At 42.3% G+C, this 27,645-nt stretch overlaps 2 protein-coding genes across 4 annotated transcripts; one reads left to right on the forward strand and one right to left on the reverse strand.

The window, feature by feature from the left end:
- Cpr78E (Cuticular protein 78E) lies at nucleotides 1-676 on the forward strand. Its single transcript, XM_089469197.1, has 2 exons — nucleotides 1-161; nucleotides 231-676. The coding sequence occupies exons 1-2, from the start codon at nucleotides 150-152 to the stop codon at nucleotides 648-650; spliced, it is 432 nt and encodes a 143-aa protein (XP_089325323.1). The 5' UTR covers nucleotides 1-149; the 3' UTR covers nucleotides 651-676.
- Nucleotides 669-27,645, reverse strand: LOC108614460 (ankyrin repeat and BTB/POZ domain-containing protein 2). Of its 3 annotated transcripts, XM_018008598.2 has the most exons (7): nucleotides 26,610-27,645; nucleotides 17,902-18,082; nucleotides 3,161-5,108; nucleotides 2,122-3,103; nucleotides 1,687-2,050; nucleotides 1,301-1,628; nucleotides 669-1,217 (listed from the first exon to the last, which is right to left on the reverse strand). In XM_018008598.2, the coding sequence occupies exons 2-7, from the start codon at nucleotides 18,018-18,020 to the stop codon at nucleotides 972-974; spliced, it is 3,987 nt and encodes a 1,328-aa protein (XP_017864087.1). In that variant the 5' UTR covers nucleotides 18,021-18,082; nucleotides 26,610-27,645; the 3' UTR covers nucleotides 669-971. The 3 variants fall into 3 exon arrangements, with proteins under 3 accessions (XP_017864087.1, XP_017864086.1, XP_089325322.1); XM_018008597.2 differs by lacking the exons at nucleotides 17,902-18,082; nucleotides 26,610-27,645 and adding an exon at nucleotides 9,321-10,898; XM_089469196.1 differs by lacking the exons at nucleotides 17,902-18,082; nucleotides 26,610-27,645 and adding an exon at nucleotides 5,174-5,224.

Here is a 27,645-nt window from a genome sequence, read left to right on the forward strand (position 1 = left end):
GCGACTTTATGCATGTCACAAGCGAAAACCGGTAAGGAAGATGACCGCAATGAGATCTGTTTTGCTCGATTTGCTCTGGGCGTTTATATAAGACGAGCGCCGGCCCGGCTCAAGCTCAAACGGTGACGAGCAGCGGAACGAACAGCAACATGTTGAAACTTGTGAGTAGCCTGAGCGGCTCAGCTAGGGAGTCTATGCTAACTCTGGTTCTCCTCTCTCTCCTCGCGCAGCTCCTTAGCCTTCTCGGACTGTGTTTAGTTGGTGCCTTGGGCGACGCCGTTGATCTGCGTGTCAGCTCGACGACGACGGCGGCCGTGGGCATTGTGGACTCCGGACAGGAGAAGCACGACGATGGCTCATACCACTTCTTCTACCAGGGCGAGGATGGCTCGCATCGCGAGGAGACAGCCGTTGTCCACAACGCGGGCACCAAGACGGAGTTCCTCGAGGTGAGCGGCTCCTACTCGTACTTCGACGGCGACGGCAAGGAAGTGGAGGTGCACTACAAGGCCGACGATCATGGATTCGTGCCCGAGGGCAACAACATCTTGCCGCAGATCTCGGAGGCAGCCAAGCTGACCAGCGAGCAGCAGCAGCCGGCGGAGTCCGTCCTCGTCACGGACTACATCAAGCCGCCCAATTACAAATAAACCCAGAGGACAGACAACTTGTAAAACTTTGTCGAGTTTTTATTCGAGTTTTTGTTTAGATTAATGCAGAAACAATTTCAACTAACTACAGGTAGCTACAGGACGCTCTAATCCGTACCACGTTACCTAGCATAGGTATTTAAATTAACAGTGGGACTGGGACTGGGACTGGGACTGGGGGAATCGGGGGAATCGAGGGGCTCTGGACTCTATAATACATACGAGCGAGACTTCGTTACAGAAAACAATGCAATAAATATGACATAAGCGGAACATGTATATATATATATATTATATATATGTATCTATAACGGGGGCTGGCTACTTCTTGATGGGCGTGGCCGTCGCAGGCGGCGAGCGATAGGAGTTGATCAGCCCGACGGCGTTCGGCTTGCGCGACCTGAGCCGCTGCTGCAGCGTCTGCAGCAGGCCGGCCAGGACGTCGTGGTTTGGTATCTTCTTGGCGAAGAGCAGCCGCTTCACAGAGTCATCGTAGGTCAGCAGCGCCACCATGTTCTGCAGTAGGAAGCACTGGCAGTACTCCAAGAGATTGTTGGCATTGTAAACCTGGCGAGGGAGAGAAGCGAACAGAAGGGAGGAGCATCAAATTAAGTCCGAGCTCGCTGGCTTGAGACCCTGCCGTGACTCACCTTTGCATGGATATACATGGCCACCACGTTGTCCACATCGACCATTTCGGAGCAGCGTGCCTCCGTGTAGTTGAGCAGAGCCTCCAGCTGGAAGAAGCTGGCCGCTGCCATCAGCTCGAGCACGTCGGCGTGCGACACGTCCAGGGCCTGGCAGCCGCCGCTGTAGAGGAACTGCATCACCAGCTGGAAGATGTGGTAGCGTATGTCATTGATCTGCACGGTGGGCGTGCTGTTGGCGTCGCTCAGCTTGGAGCTGAGCATGCTCTGGAAGCGCGGCGAGGCGGTCACCAGCACGATCTTGTGGCCATAGAAGATCTTGCCCTCGACGCTGCAAGTAAACCAGGATTAGAGCTAGAATCAGGCTGGGACTCGGGCTGTGGACCTACAGGAAGGTGACATCGCTCAGCTCCGGATTGTTGACAAACTTCGGATCGATGCGAGTGCCCTGCACTGGCTGCATGGGCGGCTGCTCCTTGAGCGGGTGCAGCGCCTCCCAGCCGAAGCAGGTGGCAAAGATGTCCGCCAGCAGGAGGGTGGTGCCCTCGTTCTTGTTCCGAAAGATGTTGAAGAGCAGCGGCAGGCACTCGCTGACGAACTGGGCGCTGTAGTCGTCCGGGCAGACCTGCAGGAAGTCCTGCAGCAGCTGGTCGATGACTGCGTCCAGGCGCAGCTCGTGGGCCGCCGAGAGCGCGTGCATCCAGCAATGCAGGGTCCAGGGCACGCCCAGCTTGCGCAGTTCTATGGTAATATCTAGAGGAGCAAGTAATAAGATAGGAGATTAGCTCTGGCCAAATACGAATCCTGCACCCTCTGCTGCTCACCCAGGTGATTGTTCTCGGCGCTGTGGTACATGGCCTCCTGCAGACGCTTGATCTGCGTCTTGTTGAGCAGCGGCAGCAGATCCTCGCCAGAGGACACCGAGGCAGCGCCTCCGCCTCCGCCGGCGCCGCGCACGCCCCCCACGTCGCCCTCGGCGAGCATCTCCTCCAGCGAGAGCACATCCCGGTTGCCGGGCGACACAGGATGCGTGAGCAGCTTGCGCAGGCACGAGCGATGTCCGTGCGCCGCCGCCACTGAGATGGCGCAGAAGCAGCCCTTCTGTGCGGCGCCCGCGAAGCACAGCGTGTCCTTCTGCTGGGTGGAGAGGAACGCGTTGGCGCCGTGGGCCAGCAGCAGCGCCACCATCTCCAGGTTGCCAGTGCCTGCGGCCAGCTGCAACGGGGTCAGCGTGCACCGCTCCTCGCTGTTGCGCGCGCCGCCCTCCACCTTGCCGCCGCGCTCCAGCAGGATGCGCAGAGCCACGTAGTTGGCGCGGCTGGCGGCGAAGCTGAGCGCCGTCCAGTGCTGCGTGTCTGGCTGTATAGCCGGGTAGCCCGCCGTGCCCGCCGCCGGCACCTCCACGTTGGGGTCACAGCCGGCGTCGAGCAGGGCGTGCAGGGCCACCTCGTCGTTCCGTATGCTGGCAATCATCAGGGCCGTCAGTCCGGCGCTGTTCTGTGTGTCGTAGCGTGTCGTGGGCGGCAGCAGCTGCGCCGCCTGGGCGAGCAGCTCGGCGCGGCCCGTCAGGAGCAGCTTGAAGGCGACGGCGATGGTGGCGCGCCTGCCCAGCTCCGAGGTGTCCTCGCCAATGCTGCTCACGGCCGGCGAGCTGGCGCTGCTGCCGGTGCCAGTGCCCGAGCCCGAGCCCGTGGAGCTGCCCGTGGCGCTGCCGCTGCTGAAGTGCGTCTTCTTGGTGGGCAGCTCCTCGTCATGGGCCACCGGGCGTATGGGACAGTCCACGCCGGGCAGCAGCAAGCGGGCAGCCTGGGAAAGGAATTCGATTGAGTTCGTAAAACAGAGGAGGATTCGGATCAAGCTCACCTGCAATATGTCATCCTTGTCGATCATCAGGCCGTTGCGGTGCTCCGCGTGCGCCGAGGCCACCCGCAGCCACTCGGCCAGAGGCGGCAGCACTACATAGGCGCGCTCGTAGCAGAGCTCCTGGACGTTCTGCGTGCCGCTGTTGGGCGGCGCCTGGCCGGCCGTGGAGCTCTGGGCGGCCAGCTCCGTGTGCTCCAGCTGGGAGCAGCGCATGAAGTAGAAGAGCGCACTGAGCGCCGCATTAGAGAGGGCGGCGGCGTGCTGGAACTCCTGCTGGGTGCGCAGCGCCTTCTCCTTCAGCTCGCGGATGCTGCCCACGCAGGTGGCCAGCGAGAAGGGGCTGGCCCAGCGTGGCATGGCCAGTGCGCCGGACGCAATGCGCCCGGCATTCAAGTGGGCGAATGGCTGCAGCAGGCCCCAGAAGTCGCCCGAGCTTGCGATGTTCTGATCGAGAGCGGCGGCTGTGATGCTGCCGCCGCCTCCTGCCCCAGAGCCAGCGCCGCCGCACTGCAGCATGATCTCCTCGAGCAGATTCTCAATGCCGGCGCACAGGTAGACCGCGGCGTACTCGTGTATGAACTTGCCCAGCCGGGCGTCCGTCATCCATCTGAAGAAGCTGCCCACCGACAGCTGGAGGCCGGCGCGCGACGACTTGCTCTGCTTGAGGGCGCTCTCGCCGGGCACCGCGAACATGGCGGCGGCGCGCAGGCACGCCTTGGTGCAGGAGTCGGCCAGCGTGGAGCAGAGCACCACCTTGAAGGCGCCGGTCACCTCCTGCTTGGAGCACAGGCCCAGTCCGGCCGAGAACCGCTGAATCTCCCTGGCGATGCGCACCAGAGCACGCTGCAGCAGGTAGCCCAGCCTGGAGATGACCTCCACCGAGATGTGATCCGCCTGCTGCTTGCAGCGCCCGTTGCGCAGCACGCGCATGATGCACTGCTGGCTCCACGGCGGGTGCTGCAGCTCCACGAGCCGGTTGTGCGAGTCCACCCACACGAACTCATCCGCGCTGGTGCTGGTGATGACCGTCTCCAGCGAGGAGTAGCGCCCCAGACGGCGGGCCGGCTCCGAGCTCTCCGAGCCGGCGCTGAGGCTGCTGTAGGTGCTGCTGCTCGTCTGGGAGCGCATCGTCAGCTGCTGTATGGCCAGCTTGATGTCCTCCAGCCCGCTGCCGCTCCAGGGCGCCTTGCCGGCCGGCATGATGCCCCGATGGCGTCGCGAGCGCGTGCTGCGATTGGTCACGCCGGCGGCCAGTCGATCCTCGGGCAGCGGTCCCAATGTCATGCCCCCGGCCGGCGACGAGCTGTGCCCGCCCGTGTCCGACATGCTGGCATGCCCCGAGCTGCGATTCTCGTCCGAGGAGCTGTGGCACTCCTGCACCCGCTGCAGGGCTCGGAACTGCTCATGCTGATGCGCGCGTGGCGCCGGCGTTGAATTCGACGTCGACGTCGGCGTCGCTGCCACTGTCGTCGTCGGTATGCCCAACGTGGGTCGACTGGGCGAGCTCTGCAGGCTGCCGCTCAGCTGCGGCGGCTGCGACTTCACGGGCGTACTCTGCACCGTCAGCCGGGCGGGTCCCGCCACCGCCCGCTGCGGCATGCCCGCCTTCATGACTGGCGATGCCAATTGTTGTTGTTGCTGTTGCTGCTGTTGTTGCTGTTGTTGTTGTTGCTGTGACAAGGGCAGCGCATTCGCTGCGGATTTGTTGCTGAGCGCCGCCTTGTTGGGCTGCTGCGCCAGCTCCTTGAAGACGCGTGGCGCTGGAGTGGCCATGGCCACCGTCAAGCCAGCCCCACCAGCGCCCACCTGCAACGTGTGCGGCGCCAGCGCTGGCTGCGTCTGTTGTTGTGCCTGCAGCTGCGACTGCAGCGGCACCGGCACCGGCGGTAGTCCCGTCATCTGACCGGACGCCTGCTGCCCAAAGTTGGGCGGCAAATTTCCCGTGGGTCTGCAATTACATAAGATATATTGAATATTAAAATTATATTATTTGCTTTAGTTATTATTAATTACTATTCAGTATAGGTATAATATTCTTATAAAGCAGGAATAAAAATGAATGCGTGATATTTTTATATCAGTCATAGAAATAAAATAAACTAACTAAACTTTTTTAGTATCATGAACACTTCAAAATCCGGTTATAAAAAATAAAAAATAAATAAATAAAAGAAAAAAGACTACAGAAAAATATATAGAAGCCAATTATTATTGCTGGACAATTTTAAATAGATTAACGTATATTTTTTAAATTTTACTTGCTGTCAATTCAAGTTAATTGTCTTAATGGTTGTAACCAAATTTTTGTCAAGAAAAAAAAAGATTTGCCTTAATTTTTTCATAATAGTTTCAAGGTCAAATCCAAGTTTCAAGAAGACCACATTAAATAATTTATCTAAAGTAATTTTGTTGTCACTCAATTTAAGTTAAAGTCAGCATTCCTGTTCTTTTTAAAATTTTTTATTATGTGAAAAATACATAAATATATTTACTATGTGCATAAATGTATATTATTAAAATATTTTATGTAATATTAAGAAATGAAATAATAATAATAATAAATAAAGAAGTAAAACACCTTTAAAAATTGTGTTTTTTTTTTTATCCCTAATAATTTTAACGACAGTTCTACTCAGTCTTTTAATAAATAGAATAAAACCTTTTTCTTCTCCAACTGCTTTGTTAAGGTTTTAAGCCTGGATTTGAGTTCAGTTACATAAGAACTACAATTATCCCTTAGCTCACCCATAAATATCCTCAATGCGAACATATGCTAAAATTCTTTAGAGAATAAGTTTAATGAATTGCCCATTTTCATGATTGCAAAATGGAACCGCGTAACAGTTCGAGGTGTTAGAATGAATGCTGACAAATAACAGAAAGCAAAGAAGACGCATGGTATCTATAAGCCCCCTATAGAAATTTAGAGAAATCCTATAAGATATAATCTATTGAAAGTTATGAATTGCGGAATGAGCATAGCTAAATATGCTAAAATATGCCGATGCTAAAGTTTAGCCAAAGATCTTTTACTATCTGACTAGGGTATTATGACACTCTGAAGCAGACTGGCGAAAAAGAGAGCAAGAAAATGGATTTATTATGCAAATACTTGGAGACTTGACCCATTTCAAGGCAGCGGGCCATCAGTTATGCAACCAATTAGAATTCAAGAGAGTTTCTCAACCGAAAGTAAACAAAGCAACGCCTAACGGTTGCCGCATCAGCGGCTGCCATGGGTTTATCTGTGTATCTATTTATCAGTCACATTAACGCTTATCTTTCACACCGTCTTGCCAATCTACTTGGCCATCTGTGCATCTGTGTGAGGTTAGCCGAGCTTGAGCTTGAGCTTGGACTGGGGCTTGGTCTTGGGTGGTGGCACCTAATTAAAAGCAGATAAAAGTCGCTGATGCCCTTGCTGCGTCTTGCGAGACTTTGTCAAATTCTTTTGGCAATCTGTGTAACAAAAGGGGACTTAGGCCTTTCTGAAGCTGTTGAACCTGAAGCTGAAGACCTGTTGGCAATATGAGTTAAGCACTTTCGCGTGTCTGCTCAGCTCCATTAAATAAAATAATAATCCTCAAGTGACTGTTAAGCTGCATAATTTTTATGAATTCAATTAATTAAGATTTTTAAATATTATTGGACTTTAAGCTTAGTTCTCTAAAATTCATCGAGAATTTGTTAAGAAGTTCCTTGACTTTGTGTATAAAACAAAAATCAATTTAATTATATTATATGACTAAAGCTTAATTCCATCATTTATATTGAAGGAATTCTTTGTAAATTAAATCTAAAATATAAATATTCACTCGAGTCTTGAAATTTCTAACTGGAATCACTTTTTTTTTTCTTTTTAATCATCAGCTTCAGTTAGAGTATTTATTAGAAGAGTATCACGATCTCTGTGCACGGCAAGATTAAAAGGTTTCCTTTTGTTTATGAAAGTGGGTTGCCATTCGTTCTCACATTTCTGCACTGTCGTCGGCCCCACTAACTGGGCCCGAGCAAGAAAAAACCCCAAAGAAAACAGTATACAGAAAAAAAGACTCGAAAATTAAGAGGCAGTTACGAGCGCTCATTTGCATGGCGCACAGACTGAAGTTAAATCGTTTGCTTTTATTATGATTTTTGATTTCATGTTGTAACATAAAACGTCGCGAGGTCTCCATGTTTGATTGACCCAGAATTTAGCTGCTTTTTTCCTCTTCTTCTAGCCACCAAAAACTGTCCATTGTTCTGCCGATGGTTGAGTTGAGTTGAGTTGAGTTGCGCTAAATACGATTTATAGCTCCTGAATTGTCTTACAATGCTGAGACCTGAGCTCATTTGGCCGACTTGAAATGAGCAGTGACCTCTCGACATTATTGAGCTGAATCAAAATATATATAATGTAGTTATATATGTACATGCATGTGGAACACACATTGACTGATCGATTGGCTGATTGACTGATCAATGTAGTCGGCTTGGCATCGTTTGGCCACTTCCACTCTTTAGTGTAAACACTTAATGGCAAACGGATGCTTGCACTACTGATGTTTACTATGCAAACTACTTTAATCTCTTTAAATCTCATTTCAGACATGACATGCTTTACCCAATGATTTACACCTTGATTAACACTATGAGCAGAGGAAGTTGGCTGTGTTTAATGAAGATATTAAATATCAAATTAAAATGTTTCTGTTTGGTTAAATAAGTCTTGTTATTATCTGGCGCTGATTGAGAACTTTTGAATATGGTGTATTAAGTTATAGAAAAATATTAGCTTTAAGAGAAGAATAGAAGAGAGAAAGGGACGGAAGGAAGAGAGGGAGAGAAATATAAATAGATAGAGAGAGAGAGAGAGAGAGAGAGACAGAGAGAGATAAAGAAAGAGAGAAACAAAAATAAAAAATCGATATTGAGAAATAGAGAGAGAGAGAAAGAGAAAGAGAGAGAGAGAGAGAGATGGTGAGGGAGAGAGGGAGAGAGAGAGTTGGGGAAAAATAGAGGGAGACAGACACAGAGAAATATAGAAATATAGAGAAATATATGGTAAATAGAAATAGAGGGAGTGAAGTTGAGAGAGATAAAGAGAGGAAAATAGAAATAGTTAGAGGGGTCAAAATTTGAACGACAGTTTTCAGAGGTAACAGGGGAACAGAAATAAGCAGCAGAATGAATGAGTAACAGAATAATGTGTTTGCTCTGTTAAATAACAGTATGGTAACAGTAGACTGCTAATGCATGTTAACGAACATTTTCAACCCTATTCCTCATTTCTGTTCGCATTTCTGTATGCAGCGACAGCAACAGTCGATCGCTGCAGAGTTAAGCGGAAACGAATGATAAAAATATTATACACATACACTTAAGAGTATTAAAATTTTCCAGATCTGCCTAAATTTTCCGATATGCCAAAAATCATATTACTTAACGATTATTATTATTATATTATAGATTTAAAAATAATATTATTCTATATAATATTAATATAATAAAAATAAAAATATTCAATAATATTCTATAAGAAAATGTAGGATTTAAATGGCTACAAATTATTCAAAATCATTCCAGTTGTGTTGGAGTCTTCCTTCAATACTTATAAACAGAGAATCAAGTCTTTCATCTCAACAAAATAGTCTAGAGAAGAGAATCTTAATGATGTAACAGAGCTTGCGCTAGCCTGCAGCCTCTTCCAATTATTATTCCAATTTTAGTTAGATGGGAGAATATTAAAGAATTAATTGAGCACGCTCGAGCCTGCGGCATTTTCCAATTATTATTTCAATTTTAGATCTAAGTTAGATTATGCTAATTTCATAATTGCAACAGGAGAAGCTTGATTCATATTTCCTCTAATTAGACAAATGAGATATGCAGATGTAACGATTTCTGTTTTCGCTTTTACTCTCATGTAAGCCCCCTCCCAATCCCCCTCCCACCCGTCCTCATGCAAATAAAAACTGAGCCCCGAAATGGGTTTTCACTTGCCAGTCTGAGGGCAAGCCCTAGCTGGCTGGTTGCTTTCACAGCGCCAGAATGGGAGCTCAGACAACAATTGATGCAAAAACGAAAACGGAGGGCAACCAGCAACAGCAATGGTGAAAAATAAAAGAAGAAATGAAATGGATGGAAAATAATGGCAAATCATTTAAAGCATTTTCACTACCGTCTCGCGGCGCGTCGCCACTCCTGAACGTAACTCCAATCGCATGAATCTGACTGACTCGCGGTCTCCGCATCGTGGCCAGGGCCAGAGACGCTGTCATCATCATCATCATCGTCGTCGTCGTCGTCATCATCATCGTCATCATTGCCAGCATTATCATGATGATCAGCTGCAGTCGGTTTGCTGCCAGCAGCATCGGATTTCATTTGGCCAACGACGGCCAGAGTTGGCTTTGCCACCGTTTCCACCAGAGCGCTGGCGCGCCGGTAATTGCCTTCAATTCTGATATTAATTACGCCATTCTGCACGCTCTCAATGTAGGGCGGCAGTTCATCATCAGCGCTAGCCTCCGCCCCCGCCAGCACCGCCCCGTCTGCAGCCAGCACCACCTCGGTCTGGGGCTTGGCGTTGTCATTGGCCTGCAGTTTCTGGGACATCTCCTGCAGCAGCTGCGAGTGGAGATTGCCTCCATCTGCGGGCAGCTTTGGAGTCAATGCGGGTGTCGGCGACTGTGGCTGCTGCGGAGCCCGACTCATGGAGTCACCGAAATAGATGACCACCTTGTGATTTGGTTTGACCTCGCGATCACCCAGATGCCCATTTCCATTTCCATTCCCATCACGATCCTGCCGTGCCTGCTCCCGCTCCCGCTCCCGCCTGCGCTGTGTGGCCGCCCAGTCGGGCAGCTCCTCGATGGGCGTGGGCGAGGGTGTCTGCGCTGGGCGTGGCAAGTCCCGCGGCTGCGACTGACACATCTCGCTGTTGCGCAGCGACTGCGGCTGAAAGTTCTTCAGCGAGATGCCGCGACGCCTCAGTATAAAGTTCTCATTGAGCATGCGCCCCAGCAGGGAGCTGGGCGGAGCAGCCTTGCCGGCCAGCTTCGCCTTCGACTTGGCGGGCGACTGGAACGGCATGGCGGACTTCTTGGCGCTCAGCTTGTAGTCGCGCAGCTCGCGGCAGAGGCGACAGGCGCAATCTTTGGTGCAGTACATGCTGATGGGGCTCCAATAGGAATCGAGTTGGATTTCAGAAAATTGGAAATTGTAAAACTTTTAGATGTTGCGGCGCATTTAGCTACGACTTTTGCTTTGGTTCCATTTCACTCTGCACTCGACTTGCGATTCTGGCATACACAATTTAATACACCAAATAATAACAACAATTATGCAAATTATAAATTTTCATTGCTCCAGCGCCGTGCGCAGCGTTGCGTGGCCGACGTACGTATCCAAATCTGATTCCGAAACCGAAATCCCGGCTCCGACTGCCGACTCCGACTCCGAATATTCACACAACTCGGGAAAAACTAAACTTGAACACGTTACCGCTCGCGCTCACACTTCGAGCTTGACTGAAGCTTGCCAACTGCCAGCCGGCGGCTCAAAGCCAAAGCAGTTGCTGCCGCTGCTGCCGCTGTCGACGTTGCGACGTCGGCCGCGCTGCCGAGTCATTGTCTAAGCGCGGCGACGACGCGACGTCTGTTTTTCCTGATTTTCACAGAGTGTAGCGCAGGCCTTTGGGGCCCAAGCCCATGCCACCTTGCAGGTCTTTGGCTTGGGTAATTTCAGCTGCCGTGAGTTGTTGTTTCTCAGCTGTGTGACCAAAACAATGGCACAACTGTAACATCCAACAACAGCCAACAAACACCACCAGCAGCGGCAGCGGCAGCAGCAGCAGCAGGCGGAGATTTACTCCAGGGCAGATCCCAACAGTTGTGTGTACTTCGTTTGAAAGTGATATTGTGATTTTCGAGTCACTGTGAATGCGAGTTGGGTGTCTGCATACAGACGTGCTTCATGTACTATATTTCTATTAAAATATTCAATAACAAACTGCTACCTCTCCCCTCTACATCTGTCTTCTCTCTAAATTTAACTATAATTGGTATAATTTTTATACTAAACTAATATTATTACAATAAAATTTTATTCTAAAAAAATCTAGAAAATAATTCATAAAGAAATTAAACTTATAAATAATAAATAGCAAATTAAATAATAATGATAAAAAAAAAAAAATTAAAAAATTAGGAAATTATTAGGCCAACAAAATAAAAAAAAATGTATATATATATATATATATATATATATATATATATATATATATATATATATATATATATATATATATATATATATATATATATATATATATATATATATATATACAAAAAAAAAAAATATATTAAATTAATAACAATCAGTAATAGCATACAAAAAGTACTGAAAAATTCAAAAATATTAATAATAATATACAGTAATAACTTATTAAAAAATTGCAATGAACAATATACATATATATTTATTTATAATTACATATATAGTATAATAATTTATAAATAAGAAAGCTTATGTAAGTACCTAAATTCCATTACAATAAATAAACAATATAAAAATTAAATGATATAAAAATATAATAAAATAATATGAACTCACAAATTAGTATTAAATATAAACTTAAATAGTTTAAAAGCATCAATATATGTTATATAAAAAATAATTCTTTTTTAATGTCTTTATTTTTTGTTATAAAGAAAATGGATTTTTGGCTTGAATCATGTTCTAGTACACTGGATGCTTTGCCTTTAATTCATTTATCAAATACTCTAAATAACACACAATTTCCATCTTCCTCACTTATAAATTAGTTAAAAGAGCTCAAGGTTTTTCTCTAACATTATTTGAGTCAAGTCGCGATTCAGCTCATCTCTATTCATAGACTTCATGAATTTAATTATGCACAACTCCACAGTGAGGCATACAGTCAGAGAGTGAGAGGGAGCGAGAGAACGCGCGCGCGAGGGAGAGAGAGAGAACTATGTGGCCTGGAACGCACTCGAAGGTTATACAATCTTGACACTTATCAGATCGTTTTGCCAGCTTCCTTCCGCGCCTGGGCCCAAGATCACGTTTTGTGTTCTGAGCATGTGCAGACACGCGTAGGTTTTCAAGATACATCTGGCAGATACATTTCATGTGTAGCGTAGATAAATCGCTGGCCATAACCTGCTTCTAATGATTTATACCAGCTCATCTTGTTGATATAACGGTCTTTTGAGGTTTTTATTGGGCAGCCAGCAGCCAGCAGCCATCAGCCTACAGCCAGCAGCTACCTAGCTGAGGTTCTTTTGTGCCAATGAAGAATTACATCCTAGGGCCGTGCCCGGCAAACCACAAACGAAGCCCGAACGCAATTAGAAAGTTAAGACCGATAGCCGGTCATTTGGAGGGAAAGAGTTTAGAGCCACCCACGTAATGCGGAAAAACTTTGGGCGGGCGCTACCTCTAATAGACGCTCGCTCCATGCGTACGGCGTACTCTCCGCCCGTTGGATTATACAATAACTTTCATCGTTTCTCTGGCGTTTTCCTCTGTTTTTCGTGTGCTTGCTTTTCTTCTGCTTCTAGTCTACCCCGACTGGCGTTGTTAATTATTTAAAACATTATGTTGCTCGAAACAATTTGCGCATTAAAAAGCTTAATTTACTGAATTGTAATGACAGACTGTAAATAAGTATGCGTACAGCCATTAAGCAGCGCTCCAGCAGGCCCCAAAAGCAAAAGTAAACCAGAGAGTTTAATGTAATATTTGCGTGTTTATTAAACAACTCAACCAAAAACTGTAAGAAATATATATAAGCATATATATAAGAAAAGTAGAAAAACTGGCCGAAGGCGGCAACTGCAGCTCAAAGAAAAGCCCAAAAACCTATTAGCTGTGCCCGGCCCCTTGGGCTGCAGTGCTATGGACAGACTCTCCAAGCTGCCCGAACTATCCAAGCAATACGAAACTATCCAAAATATGTGTGTCACTTCAGTTTGAGGTCGGCTAATGGGATTGCAGTACACCGCGGCTTAGGTTACTTTCGTTTTTCGAGTCAGGAAATTGTGCTTCAGAACCATTAATAACAGCATCGTCCAGACATAAGCCAATATGTTTGGTTGCTAATTAGTGTGGTTAGTGGTTCTAGCCAAGGCTAGCTCGAGTCTTAAGCTCTTTGTTTTCTGCCAACTCGAGCCAGAGTAAAGTCTGCTATCAATAATCCACGATGCAAGAGCTTTCGACACTTCTTTGACATAAATTGCTTAAGACGAAATATGTTTCTATTTTTGTGTCGAGTCATGTCTGGGAAAACAGAAAAACCGAAAATATTGTTGTGCTCATGTATGTATGTGTGTATAGTTATATATATATTTTATTACAAAGAAACGCACTCAGATCTTAGAGATTGAAGAGATTGTTGTTTTAGGTTCAGTTTTAAGAGAGAGAGAGGGAGAGATAGAGCTTAGATTTATTCTCGAACTGGTTTAGCTCGTTAATAAAATTTTCTTATTCAGCCCGTTTTATGTTGGATGTCAATCAGAGCTCTAAAGTTTGAAGAGAATGCTAATGAAATTTGCAATTTGCGGTTGAATTAGTTGATATTATCAGATGCCTTGCGAGTATGTAAAAATATCTTTTAACTAATTTATACATATAAATTATTATATTATATTTATGTGTATCTCTGTGAATATAATGAATGAAATATTGAATTAATAACATTTTTACAAAATGTCAAGTTTAGTTTATGAAATAAAAATTAAATAAAAAATATACAGAAATGACTTGAGAAATAACTTAAATATATATTTGAACAAAGTTTTGACTGCTGGCTCGAAACATGATGAAATTGTTAATTCGAATTGATTTACCATCGCCACTTTTAACACTAATTAATGAATTATGAAGATGTTAGCTCTTTCATATAATGAATGCCCTTTAAAGACAAATTTAAACACTTTTGGCGCATCTCTGAAGCGCTTATTTCTGCTCGCAAATATTAATCATAATCATCAACTGAGAGCACTGGTAATTCCGCGCATGATTGGTCATCTAAACATTATTTTGTGTACGATTTCAAACAGGAAACGTAAAAGAGGTCAAAGACCAAAGACCAAAGACGACTTTGCCGTGCGTTTAGTTTTGTATTTTTTTTTTTTTTTCTTCTTTTTGGATGTTTGTTTATGCAGCTAATTACAGTTGTTATATAAGGGCTTTAGCCCCAGCGTATATCGCACTTGTTTCATTTTTCTTTTATTGTTATTATTATTATTATCATTATTGTTGTTGCTGTTGTTGCTGTGATGTGCTGTGTGCGCGGCGGCTCTTATGAAACGCAGAGCGTTTTATGCATTAGTAGCTACAAGCGAGCCCTATCATTACATCGCACCTGATCCACAGATATATAGATAAATATGCGCCGATTGTGCGCGGGGCGCTAACAAGATTTCCGCATTTGGCTGCTTTACATTGGCCATTAACCACGGCGCCAGCCAGCAGCAGCAGCAGCAGCAGCAGCAGCAGCCAGCAGATGCGGTCATTGGATGCGAGTAGCTTCGCTTCCGTTCGCACTCGTACGCTACCCCTCCCGCTCGAGCTGCCCCTTCCACTCGCCCACCTAACCAATTTTAAATCCCATTTGGCCCCAACGACTTAATTAGTTGAGCGTGTGACGTTGAGACGTTTGTCTATCCACAGCTGACTGCAGATATCAGCAGCAGCCACAGCAGCCGCAGCAGCAGCAGCAGCATCTGGCGCACTGAGCAACAGCTGATGGAAGCTCTGAGCTCTGGCTTAAGCTGTGCAGTCTAGCCTGACTTCAGATACCCTGTGCTGATGACAGCTCTGGCTACTTAGCCACGTTCTGGTCTAGTACTTGACTGCAGCTGACCTATAGCCATAAAGCGATCGGAGAAAGTTGTCAAATGAGCGGACAGAGTCTGTGCCAAATTATGATTCTCTCATGAATTCAAGTCATGGCTTAGTATCTACATGATACCCTGTAAAAACAAAGTGAGCTAAGAGAATATAAAAAAAAATAAATAAATGAAGCTAATTGATTTTTTTCCAATACTTATCCTCCAATTAAAAATTATGCAAATATAAATTATATAATTATGCAAATATAAATTATAAATTATAAATGCAAATATTTTTGATAAAACCTTGAACTAATGCAAATATTTTTTATAAAACCTACCTAATTAATACATATTTGCTTATAGACTACTATTTCCCTCATTAAGCAATCCATTTATTAATATACAATACATCATATAGCAAGTTTTATTTCAATTTCCTTTATTCAATTTTAAGGAGTATCTATTAGTCAGCCTCAGTTCCTGCCTTTCTGCTTGATATTTCTATCTAAGCTGCGATTTAGCTGTTAGTAGATAGTCGCATTTTGACAAACGTTAAAAGTATCTCACAGATACATATGGGTAATATGCCGTGCTGTGCCTTGCCTATGTGTGCGTGTGTATATATCTGAATGTGTGTGTGTGTGTGTGAAAGAAAGTGTTTGCACTCTGCATGGGCACGGGCACAGCCATGGACAAGGTAAAAAGGTAACTACATTTTCACTTGCCTCGCGTCGTCGTCGCATTTTTAATGCTGCGCTGAAGATGCTTTAATAAAAAAATGTAACAACTATGGGGGTTTAATGCCCTCGACTCCAGGCCCCAGACCTCAGAGCCCAGAGCCCAGAGCGGAGAGATACCGTGAGCCATGCCCATGCCCGTGCCATTGTCATTGGCGCAGATGTTAACGTGGCTGCTATAGATACAGATACAATTTGTTGTTGTTGTTGTTGTTGTTGTTGTTAGCTGGCGAATTGTGTGTGGCGAATTTTTCGTAAATTTTTCCTATTTCAGCTGAGTTGAGTTCGTTTGCTATGGCATTATTATTGTTCGCAGCTAATTATTCACATTTCGCGATTTTCACTTTCATCTGTGTGAATTTCTACTGTCATTTGTTTGTTTGTTACACGTATTTCAAAACTTTTAATTGTTTGTCCAATGCAAAAAGTTTCCAAAATGCCAGTCATATTTCGGTTTCCTGTGTACATCACACACACACACACACCAGCACATATGCACACAGATACTTACAATCTGCAATTGTTGTTGCGGCTTTTGTTCGATTGAGAAATCGCGTATGAAAATTGAAATGCCTTCAGCTCCAGTTTGCAGTTAATTGAATTCGCCCAGTGCTGTCCGTATCACTATCGAAATTCAGCTTCAAATATTCATCTGGACTTTCATAATAGATGTATAGATATATATGCTTTTGGCACACATCCGGCGACCAAGAGATCTTCTGCTCTACTCGTCTCACGCTGGCATTAATTTTCCCCCCAAATTAACCTTGACCGGCTTCACAATGCCAGTAGAAAAACAAAAACAAAAACAAAATAACTTTGATATCTAGACGTCTTGTGCCCGTTTCTACTTCTAGTTCGGCCACAACAAACCCAATTCCTAAAGAAAAAAATAAATAGCGTCTACCATTGGCCATTCTTCGAATGCGTCTGCTTGATATTACTACTACTGCGACGTACTACTTCCGAAAAGAAGTTCACCGCCTAAGAACACAAACAGACAACAACAACAAAAACTACACAAAAGTTTATTGTCCATTCAGCTTCAGACGCTTCACGCTTTTGTGCACAATTGTGCATGCAAGTGTCCAAGACCGAAAATAGTATCCATTGTTCGGCTATGGATACGCGTATCGGAAACAACAGAAAGAGATAAAAGCACGAGAAACACCTGAATGGAAGAGCTATCCCTTCAAGCTCTATCCAAAATATTCTAATACTCTAGCTAAAAGTCTTTCGATAGTGCAAGAGAATTATGTCTAATATTGTGTACTACTCTCATATATATTTACATACTATATAAATAAGTTTATACTCTTAAAATAAAATCATAATAAATTATTTATATTAAATACAAATTAGAATACTCTGTAGACATTGAGTAAAAGTAAAAAAAATAATTGGAAATTGAAAATATAAATTAAAAATGACAAGACTATAAATATTTCTACATTATGTACTTATTGAAGTACATCTCACAGAACAAGAAATATATTCGAGAACTGAGAAAACAATATGGGAAATTCATGGATGTAAAATTTTTTTTTTTTTTTGTGTATATTTATTTTAAGCGCTGAATCTGTACAATGCAAGTTTAGTACCTTAACAACACAATTAGATTATTTATATAGAACCTAACCTTCTGATGTATTCAGGAGGACTTACAAATATATATTTACAAGTATCCCTAAACTAAACTTATCTAATATTTTTGGCAAAACCCAAGCGTTTTAACCGCCTTAGTGGTCTCGCAGGAAGCAATCTTCTCGCTAGTCTGCTCCGGTGTCTAGCCAGACAATAATAATACTAATATTAATAATAATAATAATAATAAGATAAAAAAAAAATTGAAATATTATTTTAGTTCATTTTAAATAAATATATATAACAAATTCGTTACGCATTTTTTTGCATCGATTCTTTAAATTTTCTTGACTTGTTTCACGAAAAGTGTTGCATGCTTTTAGGCAGTTTCAAAATAAAATGGCGTCATCTAGTGTTCATTTGCGAGCGCTTAACACTATCTTAAGCACTTAAAGTGCAATGCAAGTTCATTTGATATATATTACGAAAAAAAGTATATATATATTTAAAGATAAGATAAAAATTATATTAGACCAAAATATATTCCCATAAATAAATAATAATAATTTCAGCTTACCTGCGTGGCTTTGGACGTAATATCTCATGATTGGCATCTGTTATGCACAGCGGACTGAGTGCACCTGCCAAATGTGCCACGCCCACGCGCTCTGTATCCCAGTTGTGGCGAGTGGGCATGTTGCGAAGAGCTGCTTATACAATATGCTTAAAGTGTTTTTTGTCGCAGCATTTTAGTGGCCCTGCAATCGAATGGGAAAATCAAAGAACTTATTAAAAATTGAATTCTGTTCAGTGGGAAGTCGAGTTGGGCTAGTTAGGTAGGTGTCTAGTGGTCGTCCGGCTCTACAAATTAAGCAGGCACAGCGAGCGCAATTAGCCGCTGCCAACGTCGTCTCCACTTCCTCTGCCCATAATAATTAAGCCAGCGTTCTCAGAGAAAGCCACAAAACAAAGTCACCAGACAGCTGGCAGCGACTGCGACTGCGACTGCGACTGCGACTGCGACTGACACAGAGTCTGTGATTGAGACAAGGAGATGGGCCCGCGAGCGCTACGGGAAACAGTAGCAGGAGCGGGAGTGGCAGCAGCAGCAAGGGAGAGGAGGCGGGAGCGGGAGCGGGAGCGGCAGCATTGCGTGCCTTGCGTCATTGCCTTGAAAGTTGATCGTCTGTTGATCGTTTTGCTACTCTATAAATGGTTTCTTGTCTGGCTCTGGCTCTGGCTCTGCCTATGACTCTGACTCTGCCCAAGCACTGGCTGCAGGTGTCAGCCAAGAACTTTGGAGCCACATTGGCATGCAATAAATGCCGTTCGATTTCATTTCGCTGGAAATTGTTGCCGAGCATAATGCCAGATATTTGCGCTATAAGTGTTCTGACAATACCCAGCAAGCTATGACAGTTGAAAAGATATTTCAAAACAGGGTATATTAAAACATGACAAAGTATGGATTCATGGAAAACAAATGTTGAAGAGGAAGAAATAAATATTTCTGCTTAAAAGTTTGTTGATAGTGAAACACAAACCAAACATAATATTAAAACAAAGAAAATTCTAAAGAAAATTTCCTGAATTGTTAATTGAAATTCAGTGTGATCGAACGGCAATATTAACAAAGCAAATTCAAATATGAATATCGAATCATTTTCAGAGTCAACAAATTATTTATAGATTAAGGGCGCCCAGGCACTTTGCTTCGATTCTTAATTAATATTCAAACTGATGTTTTGGGTAATAATAATTATTGGAATAAGGTTTAGAGTAGAGTTCCCAATGCATGTAGGTAAATAAATTATATATAAATATTATTAATTTAATTTTAATTTTGGGTATGTTAAACTTCCTCTCATTTGTTGTCTCTTACATGAATTTAAATAACAATCATTTTACAGAGTATCAGAGTCTGAAGCGACTTCTATCGCTCTTTGGACGTCATGTTATGCAGCTGGTTATGTTATCGTTCCCGGTAAAAATGCGCAGGCTCAGGTTCAGGCAAATGCAGAGGGCCTTCTGTTCTGTGGTTTCTATTGAACCGCTGGGGCAGGCGATCTTATCGGAAGTGCCCAAGGGGGACGTGGCACTGGTTAAATGGGTGTGGACGAGTGCGATGGGAGTGCATTGTCTATTCCAAGCAGACGACTGCCAGATGCCGATGCCTCAGCTTCTGCGATAGCCACAGAGCAAGACACGTCCACACGTAACGCAGATCGGCTGGGCAACCGTTAGACGCGTCTCTAACTATCCATAGTGCTGCATGATTAATGATTCGTGCTGGTCGACAAGGTCGGTGCCATACACGAAATTTCATAATTTCGAGCTGAGCTTCAATTTGGATTGTGCGGGCTTCCGCTGAAGAGCACTCCGGGAGCTCGCATTAACCTCGACCATAGTATTATTTTTGTTCAATATTTGCCCAGCGTCCGACTCCGCGGCCCTTTATCGATAGCCCAAAAAGATACGAGCGATTTCTGTTGTTCTGTTGCTCGTTTCTTCTTGGAGAGTTTTGGAGTTTATTTTTATGTCTTGTTCCCTCGCCGCGCATTAATTAGCCAAGTTGCTAATCGATAGAGCCCCGATAGCAGCCCAGCTGAGGCATCTTTAAACGGCATTTGTCGCTGTCTCAAGTGCTGTCCGCCAGATTTATGGCGAACGCCGAGAAAGCTCTGTGAGCTGAAGAGCTCAAATGATTCTGCTCGATCAGCGATATCAGTTTACAGAGTTTATGGCCAGCTAGCAGTTGCTATTGAAAGAATTTCATTCATTTTATTTCTCGGTTCTTCAGTTGACGATAGACTGGCACCCCATTTCAGCTCCATGTGCTCAAACTAACAAATTTTGTGGTTTAATGTGTTTATATTAAAGCGCTGCACCTAATCACGGTTGAGTCCATGTCTGGGAGATTTCTTTGTTTGCTTGCTATTCCTTATCTAAAGACTGCCTTTGTATACTCGTTATCTAGTCTAGTGGCTGGCTTTGTGCATTATCAATTTATCAATTGTAAATTTGGGGCTTTAGTTGAGGTTTTATTCAAATTTTTAAATTTAAATGACGATAATGGGAACTTTATATTTATTTTATATATACACTGATATCTTAATAGATGAAACTAAATTTCATTAAGAGAACATTGTCTGTCTCTATGCGGCATTATAATATAAACATAAAATATTGGAATATATTAGTGTGTGAAATTCATAAATGACATATAAATATTTGTACTAAATATTCTTTGATATTTATGTGCTATACAGATTGAGGCAGAAATCTATAGTTTTTTGTTTTCAGTTATTAATTTATTGAGTATGAAAACATTTTTAACATATTTATTTATTTTCTATTTTTATTTTTTCTTTAAATAAAAATTGTCAGTAAATATTACAAAAATTGGGCTATCGCATATAATTTAATTTATTAATAATACAAATATAATAATAATAAAAATAGATAAATATAAATAAACATACATATTTATATGCATGTAAATATATAAACTAAATATATATTAATCGCTAAAGAGGTCTTAAGGCAAAGAATTTTGCCAGTGTACCTAAATGCAAGCACATAATTTATTTATTTTAAGTTGTTTTCTTTTTTTTCGCAAGCTGCGTAACTCCTGGGGAAATATTTGGGCAAATCTGATTGCACTGCTTACTGCTAAATGGAATCTGAACTGACCGGCTTGTTTTTATGTGCTTTATGGGCTGCTTTTTGCGGCTACCGCATTCCAAAGTGAAAGGCCAGAAAGTCAGCGAGAGAAAGACAGACAGAGAAAGAGAGAGAGAGGGAAAGAGAGAGGCCGTGAAAAATACTCATAAATATAAACACACACGCACACGCACACAGAGAGTGGAGTAGGAAATTTCATAATTAATATGCCGCACATGGAACTAACTGTTTGCAGCTGGCCATGGCACATTAATATGCAACAATGTGGAGAATCCAGAGTCCAGGCGTTGGTGTGATCGGGCTCTGGGCTATGGGCTCTGCTCAGTGGTCTGTGGGCTCTGTTCTAGCCGCATAGACGTGACACTAATGGATGCGGCCATCGACGCCCTTTACAAATAATTTAAATAATGACACTCTGTCCCTTCGATAAGCCCGGCTTAGCTGGCTCTGACTCTGACTCTGTCTCTGTGTCTGGCCACGGCTCGGACATCTTTTCATTAATCATACTAAAAGATATACGTTGAAAAATTTTTAAATAGTAGTTTTCAAGCCTCGGGCGTGATTTGTGTGTTTGTCTTTCGCGGTCTGGTCGCGGTTCGATTTCTACTTATTACAAAGATTAATTGCGTTGCTTATGCAAATCGATTGTCATTAGCCATTTATAGCCAGATGCGGTGGCAGTTGCGCAGATGCCTTTAGATACAGCTACAGATATGGCAACAGATGCGGATTGCCAATCTCCATGTGAGTCTATGTGAGGCAATGAGTTCAACTGGCGCTGCTATCCATTTCATCGCTTTATGTATTTATAGCCAATTTGGTAAGCGTTTTAAGTAATATGCCAAAAAATATCTTGTTTCCATTTCATTGTCTCTGCTCAGCTCTCACTATAGTATGTCTGTCTACCTGTCTGTTTGATTGTCTCATTTAGGGCCAGGGGGCGCGAGCGCGTGTTTAAATAGCTCAAAACAAACAAATGGCCAACGATAACCGATCCGAAATTACTTTTCCAATGGACACGGCGCAGTGAGGCAGCAAAAAAAATTGAAACGTTTTGTAACTGATACTCTCAAGGAATTCCATCGGCTGCGCTTTGCTGTCAAGCGTAGTGCAAACACTTGAATCGGGAACGAGTTTTCAACTCAAACAATCGGACATACCACAGCAGTTTATAGCTCTTGTAACTTCGCCTTGATTGGAGCATTGCGGGCTTGCTACTCTGGCAGCCAAGCAGCTGACACATTGGCCACATTGCCGACTGAACCAATAAATTGCTATATGAGAAGAGAATTTCACATATATCATGCTGGCCTCTTTGATTGTCTCTGCATTGAATAATATAAATTCCATATATGTATTGTATATATCTAGTTTTACTTGTTCTTTTTTACAATATATAAAATGATTTCATTGGAAATTCCCATTTGATTTTATGCGCCTGTTGAGCGTATTTCTATTTTATAACTAACAACTATTCTTGAATGGCAGCTTCAATTTTGAGTATTTTTGTACCACTTCATATATACAGAGTAAATCACATATATATAAATATTTAAGATCACAATAGATCATATAGATTCTATGAAGTTTATCTTCAGGGTAACCCTTCTAGACAACTATATGTAATTAATATAGTAAGATCACAATACGAACTTTGACTGTTTTTTATAAAGAATATTCAATTTCATTAAAACTCTCTGAATTTTATATTCAATTTTTTTTTTTTTTATCATAATGTGGCATCAGGTTATATTATTTTTTTAATTTGTTACAGCATATGCTACAAAAAATAAACTACTTAATATATTTTTTTTAATGTATATATTATTATTTCTTTTTTGCATAATATACCGCATTTTTGTTTACTATAATTATAGTTTTTTATTTTACACTGAATATGCCACGATTTGTTTGCTTACAAACAACAAAAAGCACTTCTCATTATGTATGTATTTGTCTTTATACTTTATATATATACATATACATATATATATATATATATATATATATATATATATATATATATATATATATATTTGTATTCATACTTTCTTGATGTTGCAGTATATATGAGCGGCTTCAAAAAACAAATATTTTTATACTAGAATATTTTATTATAAAAAGCATGTAAAATGACATATAAATTTTATTTTAATTTATTTCTTATTATTAATATTATTTTAATACTAATACTATTTGTATTTTATCAAGCTGTTTTACCTTTAAATATACAAAAATATTAGAAATAAAAGCAAAAAGCAATAAATATAAAATTGAAAAATATATTATTTTTTATATTATTATTTATTTTTTTATTGTTTAAATAAAATTATAATAACATAATAAAATGACAAGAAACAAATTTATTATATTTAGGACTATTTTGATTATTAAATAAATATTGTTAACAATCAAACATCACACTTTATCTTATATACCTCTTGTATTTTTTATTTGCTTGTAAATTTCTAACTAAAAACTACAAAATATATTATTCTTGCCACCAACTAGCTAATCTGTTAAGAATCTGCCAAACAATTTAAAAAATTCATTGATTTATACAGTGCTGAAAATATTAAGCGAGTCAGAGGGGGAGAGGAGAGAAGTTGAGGAAAAGTTTGCACCGCCTTATTTATCATTCGTTGAAGAAGCTCAATCTATAACGTGCCTAATTATTATACCTTCTGCTTTCGACCTGAACTTGATTATACGCCATGGCATAAATTATTTATTGTTGTATTTGCTGCCATCGTCTCATCTGAGAACAGGCAAACTCTTGATTAATGTCAAAACGAACGATCCAAACTGACTTTGGCTGCTGGCGCTGCTGCTGTTGGTACTGCTGCTGTATGTTGTCTGATGTGTGTTGCATGCTCGTATTTTTCTTTGCTGTTAATAAATTCAAAATTAAATTTTCTCTTAATTGCAGACGGTCGACGCGACGACCGAAGTCGCTCGAGAACCCGATCAAGAGAAAGTGTTTCTGTTTTGAGACTTAGCTGGCGACGAGCTGCGGGTCTGCAGGTCTGCGGCTCCGCGGGTCTGCGGGTCTGCCTCGACCTGTTGCATTGGCTGCTCGAAATTGGGTCAGCTTTTGGAGCCAGCTTCCAGCTAGCATCTCCCAGCTACCCAGCTACCCAGCTGCCAGCTGTTGGGTTAGCTAGCTGTCTGCTCTTTTGCTCATTGACATTTAAATTATGGATTGTGGAGCTTGGATTTTGTGTGTACACTTTGCTATTGGGGCCAACAGAAATGCCACCGAAACGGCGTTTTAGCAGCTCGACTGTCGCGTGATCTCTGCCAAGGGGCGAAACACGGAAATCTGACAGTGAAAAATCTGTTTGACTTGCAGCTTATGCAATCGGAGTAATCAGCTCGCATTTGCCGGACAATTGGCTTCGGGAACCGCGCCCAGCTTGAGGTGCACCAGCCAGCTGACAGCTCCAAGTGGGACAGTATCAAGTTGTCTCCAGCGAGCGGAATAACGGTGTCGATTATGCGCCCATCAAACACCAGAAACAGCAACAACACAAACAAAAAACAAAATGGGCTTCACTGGTAATTAAAACCTAGCTCGATCTATGATCTTTGATTGGAGCTGACAAAGGTAGCTCTTTGTCTCTCTCTCTCTCCCTCACTCACACACTCTGTTTGTCTGTTGTTTCTTTTCTCATTTGTGTCCACCTCACACTCCGCATTTGGCTTTTGTGTCCCTTTCGCTTTGAGTACGGCCCTATAAAATGATCTCGTAATGTTCCATTCGATCTGTCGATTCTCGATTGTCGTTCCCGTTGCCGTTGAGTCAGCTCTCAGGTGTGTCGGCACGAGCGACTTATGTCTCATGTTACCCCAATTCAGCCCACTGCACTGGAGGGCACCACAACCCACACTCTCGAGTCAAAAGTCTCCATCTCAATTGCCGACCAGCTGGCTCCAGTTGAGTTTCTCGTGCTGGCACAAAAGAATATTTGTGCTCTATGCGAGCATTGTCTAATGTGGCTTATACAATTCGTTTTATACTTGAGCATTGAGCATGTTCAATTATTTTTGATCGTATTGAGCAATATAAGTTTCCCTTTCTATAACATCTAGCTGTAATTTAATTTGTTCAATTATCAAAATTTGTTTGTTTTAATTTTTTTTTTTCTCATATACAATATTAATAATTATTATTTTCTGTAGAGAAGTAGCTGATGTATACAAATATACATGGTTATAAATACATATATATATGTATCGAGTGATCTGGCGCTTATATCAATATCAGTATTAATTTATCTATTTATACCCTGATTTTTTAAAATTTATGTTAGCATAAGAAACTCAACCGAAAGCAGAACACTTCAAATACACATGATATTTTTAAACATGATATTTTTAATCTTTTTTTATATATGTTCCACATTCATAAATTATATAAAAATGACTTGTTTATTATCTTTAATGCATTTTTCTATCTCAACAAATTCCATGCTTAGACTTAATAAACTTTTATTGCTATATTAGTTTTGCATATATCTATTTAATATAGAGACATGTATAAAATTTCATGGACTATACACTTACATATATATTAGATTATTCACTCTATTCTATTCCTATTTTAGTAAAGCTTTTATTGCGGAGCTTGAATTTGTATCACATGTCGAAATTCCACTTTAATGACATATTTAAGCATCGTTTGGTCCGCCCTAATGTTGTCATTCCCGCCCGTGGACCGCACTTTACATGACTCGATACCCAAAAATAGGGAACCAGATGAAGAAGAAGAAGAAAGCAATAAGCTCTATCTCATTGGCCGAGATCGTAAACAAAAGCGCAAAGGTGTCAAGCGTCGAAGCTAGAGTCAATAAAAATAGTTAACCAGCAACTGTGGGTATATGCATAAACATTTCTGTTTGCCTGAATGCTATTTCGAAACTCTTTGAGAGCTTGTTTGTTTTCCACTTAAAACCAGAACAGCGAACAGAGAGCAGCGAACGCAGACCAGCAAATGTATCTATTTGATAGGCGACATATTTTGTGGCTGCTGCCAAAAAGGCGGCTCGGCCGTATTGTCAAAGAGTCGGGCAAAAGGCACAAATTTTGGGTTTCGGGTTTTATTCGCGGCATAAATTTGCCGAAACTTATGGAATGGGGCTGGCGACACAGTTGAGCCGTTGTAAGATTTCAATATTTGCATAAACCAATTCGTTTTTGACCTACAACCTGCTCTGGAGTTCTTAACATATTCATAACATATCAGTGAATAGAAATGGATGCCTTAAGTGTGGAATCTAATTCGCTACTTGACTTAAAGTCCGCTAAAGGCTTATGCAAAGTCAACAGTTTAGCTATGAATTTGAGATATCTAAATGGGCTAGATTATATACATATATCTCGCTATATGAATGTATATGCACATATATGTATATATTTGAATTGAGGACTTATTCCAATCAAAAGAATTTCTTAGATATCTACATCGTTGCTGAACATTCTTTTTAACAGTAAATTTGAGCAACAAAATATTTGCTTTATCTCATTCGCTGGGCCCAATCTCAGTCTTCGTTCTAACATAATGAATGATTGGAGCATGCACCGGGCATCTCTTCAGCTCACCTCAAATAGTTTTATCCATTTAGCTTTGTCGACAAATCCCATCAATTCTATGTCGCTCGCTGTTTATCCAAGTGAGACGAAGATTGTCTTAAATATTTATCCACTTTCGTATGTAGACTTCATAAACGATGCTCGCGTGCAATTAATTACAACAAATTCGTTTACTTTCACCCAACGGCGGCCACTCGAGAGATACGTACACACATATAATTATTCATGTAGCATTTGCATATTTGCGAGTACTTTGATCTGCTAGACGTTTAGCATTTAGCACATCACTAAACTCGCGCACAGAGCACACAGAGATGCGATGTTTACCCAGTGCGGAGAGCGCGGAGGATGTGGGGGGAGTTGCACTCGACACCAAATTTACGTATGTTGCATTTTGTTGTCGTTGTTGTTGTTGTTGTTGCTGCTGCTGCAGTTTTGGCAGGTTTCGTTAACAGGAAAATTGACTTTATATACAAATATGTATGCATGCATATGGGTAGACACCGTATATATACATATATATATTTGTATGTATATAAGTATGGGTTGTAGCGAAAACAACTTTTCGCGAATATTACACACTCACACATTCACATGCACATACACGTACACATACACCCATAAAACGCCCGCGGCGTCTGCGTTTTGCGTCTGGGCGATAATCACGTTTAGAGCAGAATCGTTCTGCACGACGAAAAGTCAAAAACACAACTGAAACTTCTTTGGGAAAAAGTATTTTTACAGCGCACGGCACGCGCAATAGACCAACAATGGGTCTTGCTTGGGTCTCAACAGGTCTTGAGCTCAACATATTGAGTGAGTCTTTTTTTCTCTCTTTTTTATTTTGCCTCTGGTTGTTGCTTTGAAACCAGTTGATCTTGTTTTTGAGCCGATTTTACTGCGAGTGCTGCTGCCGCTGCGGCTGCGGCTGCGGCTGTTACATGACTCGGCTGCTGCGCGCTGCTCCTTTGGCGAGTTCGTGTCCTAAGTCTTTTGTTTTGCCTGCATTGCAATTGCTTTACTCGCAAATGCATTGCATTATTAT

This window comes from Drosophila arizonae, chromosome 4, assembly GCF_054131065.1.
Source record: "Drosophila arizonae isolate 15081-1271.41 chromosome 4, UAZ_ARI_1.0, whole genome shotgun sequence".
Classification (NCBI taxonomy): domain Eukaryota; kingdom Metazoa; phylum Arthropoda; class Insecta; order Diptera; family Drosophilidae; genus Drosophila; species Drosophila arizonae.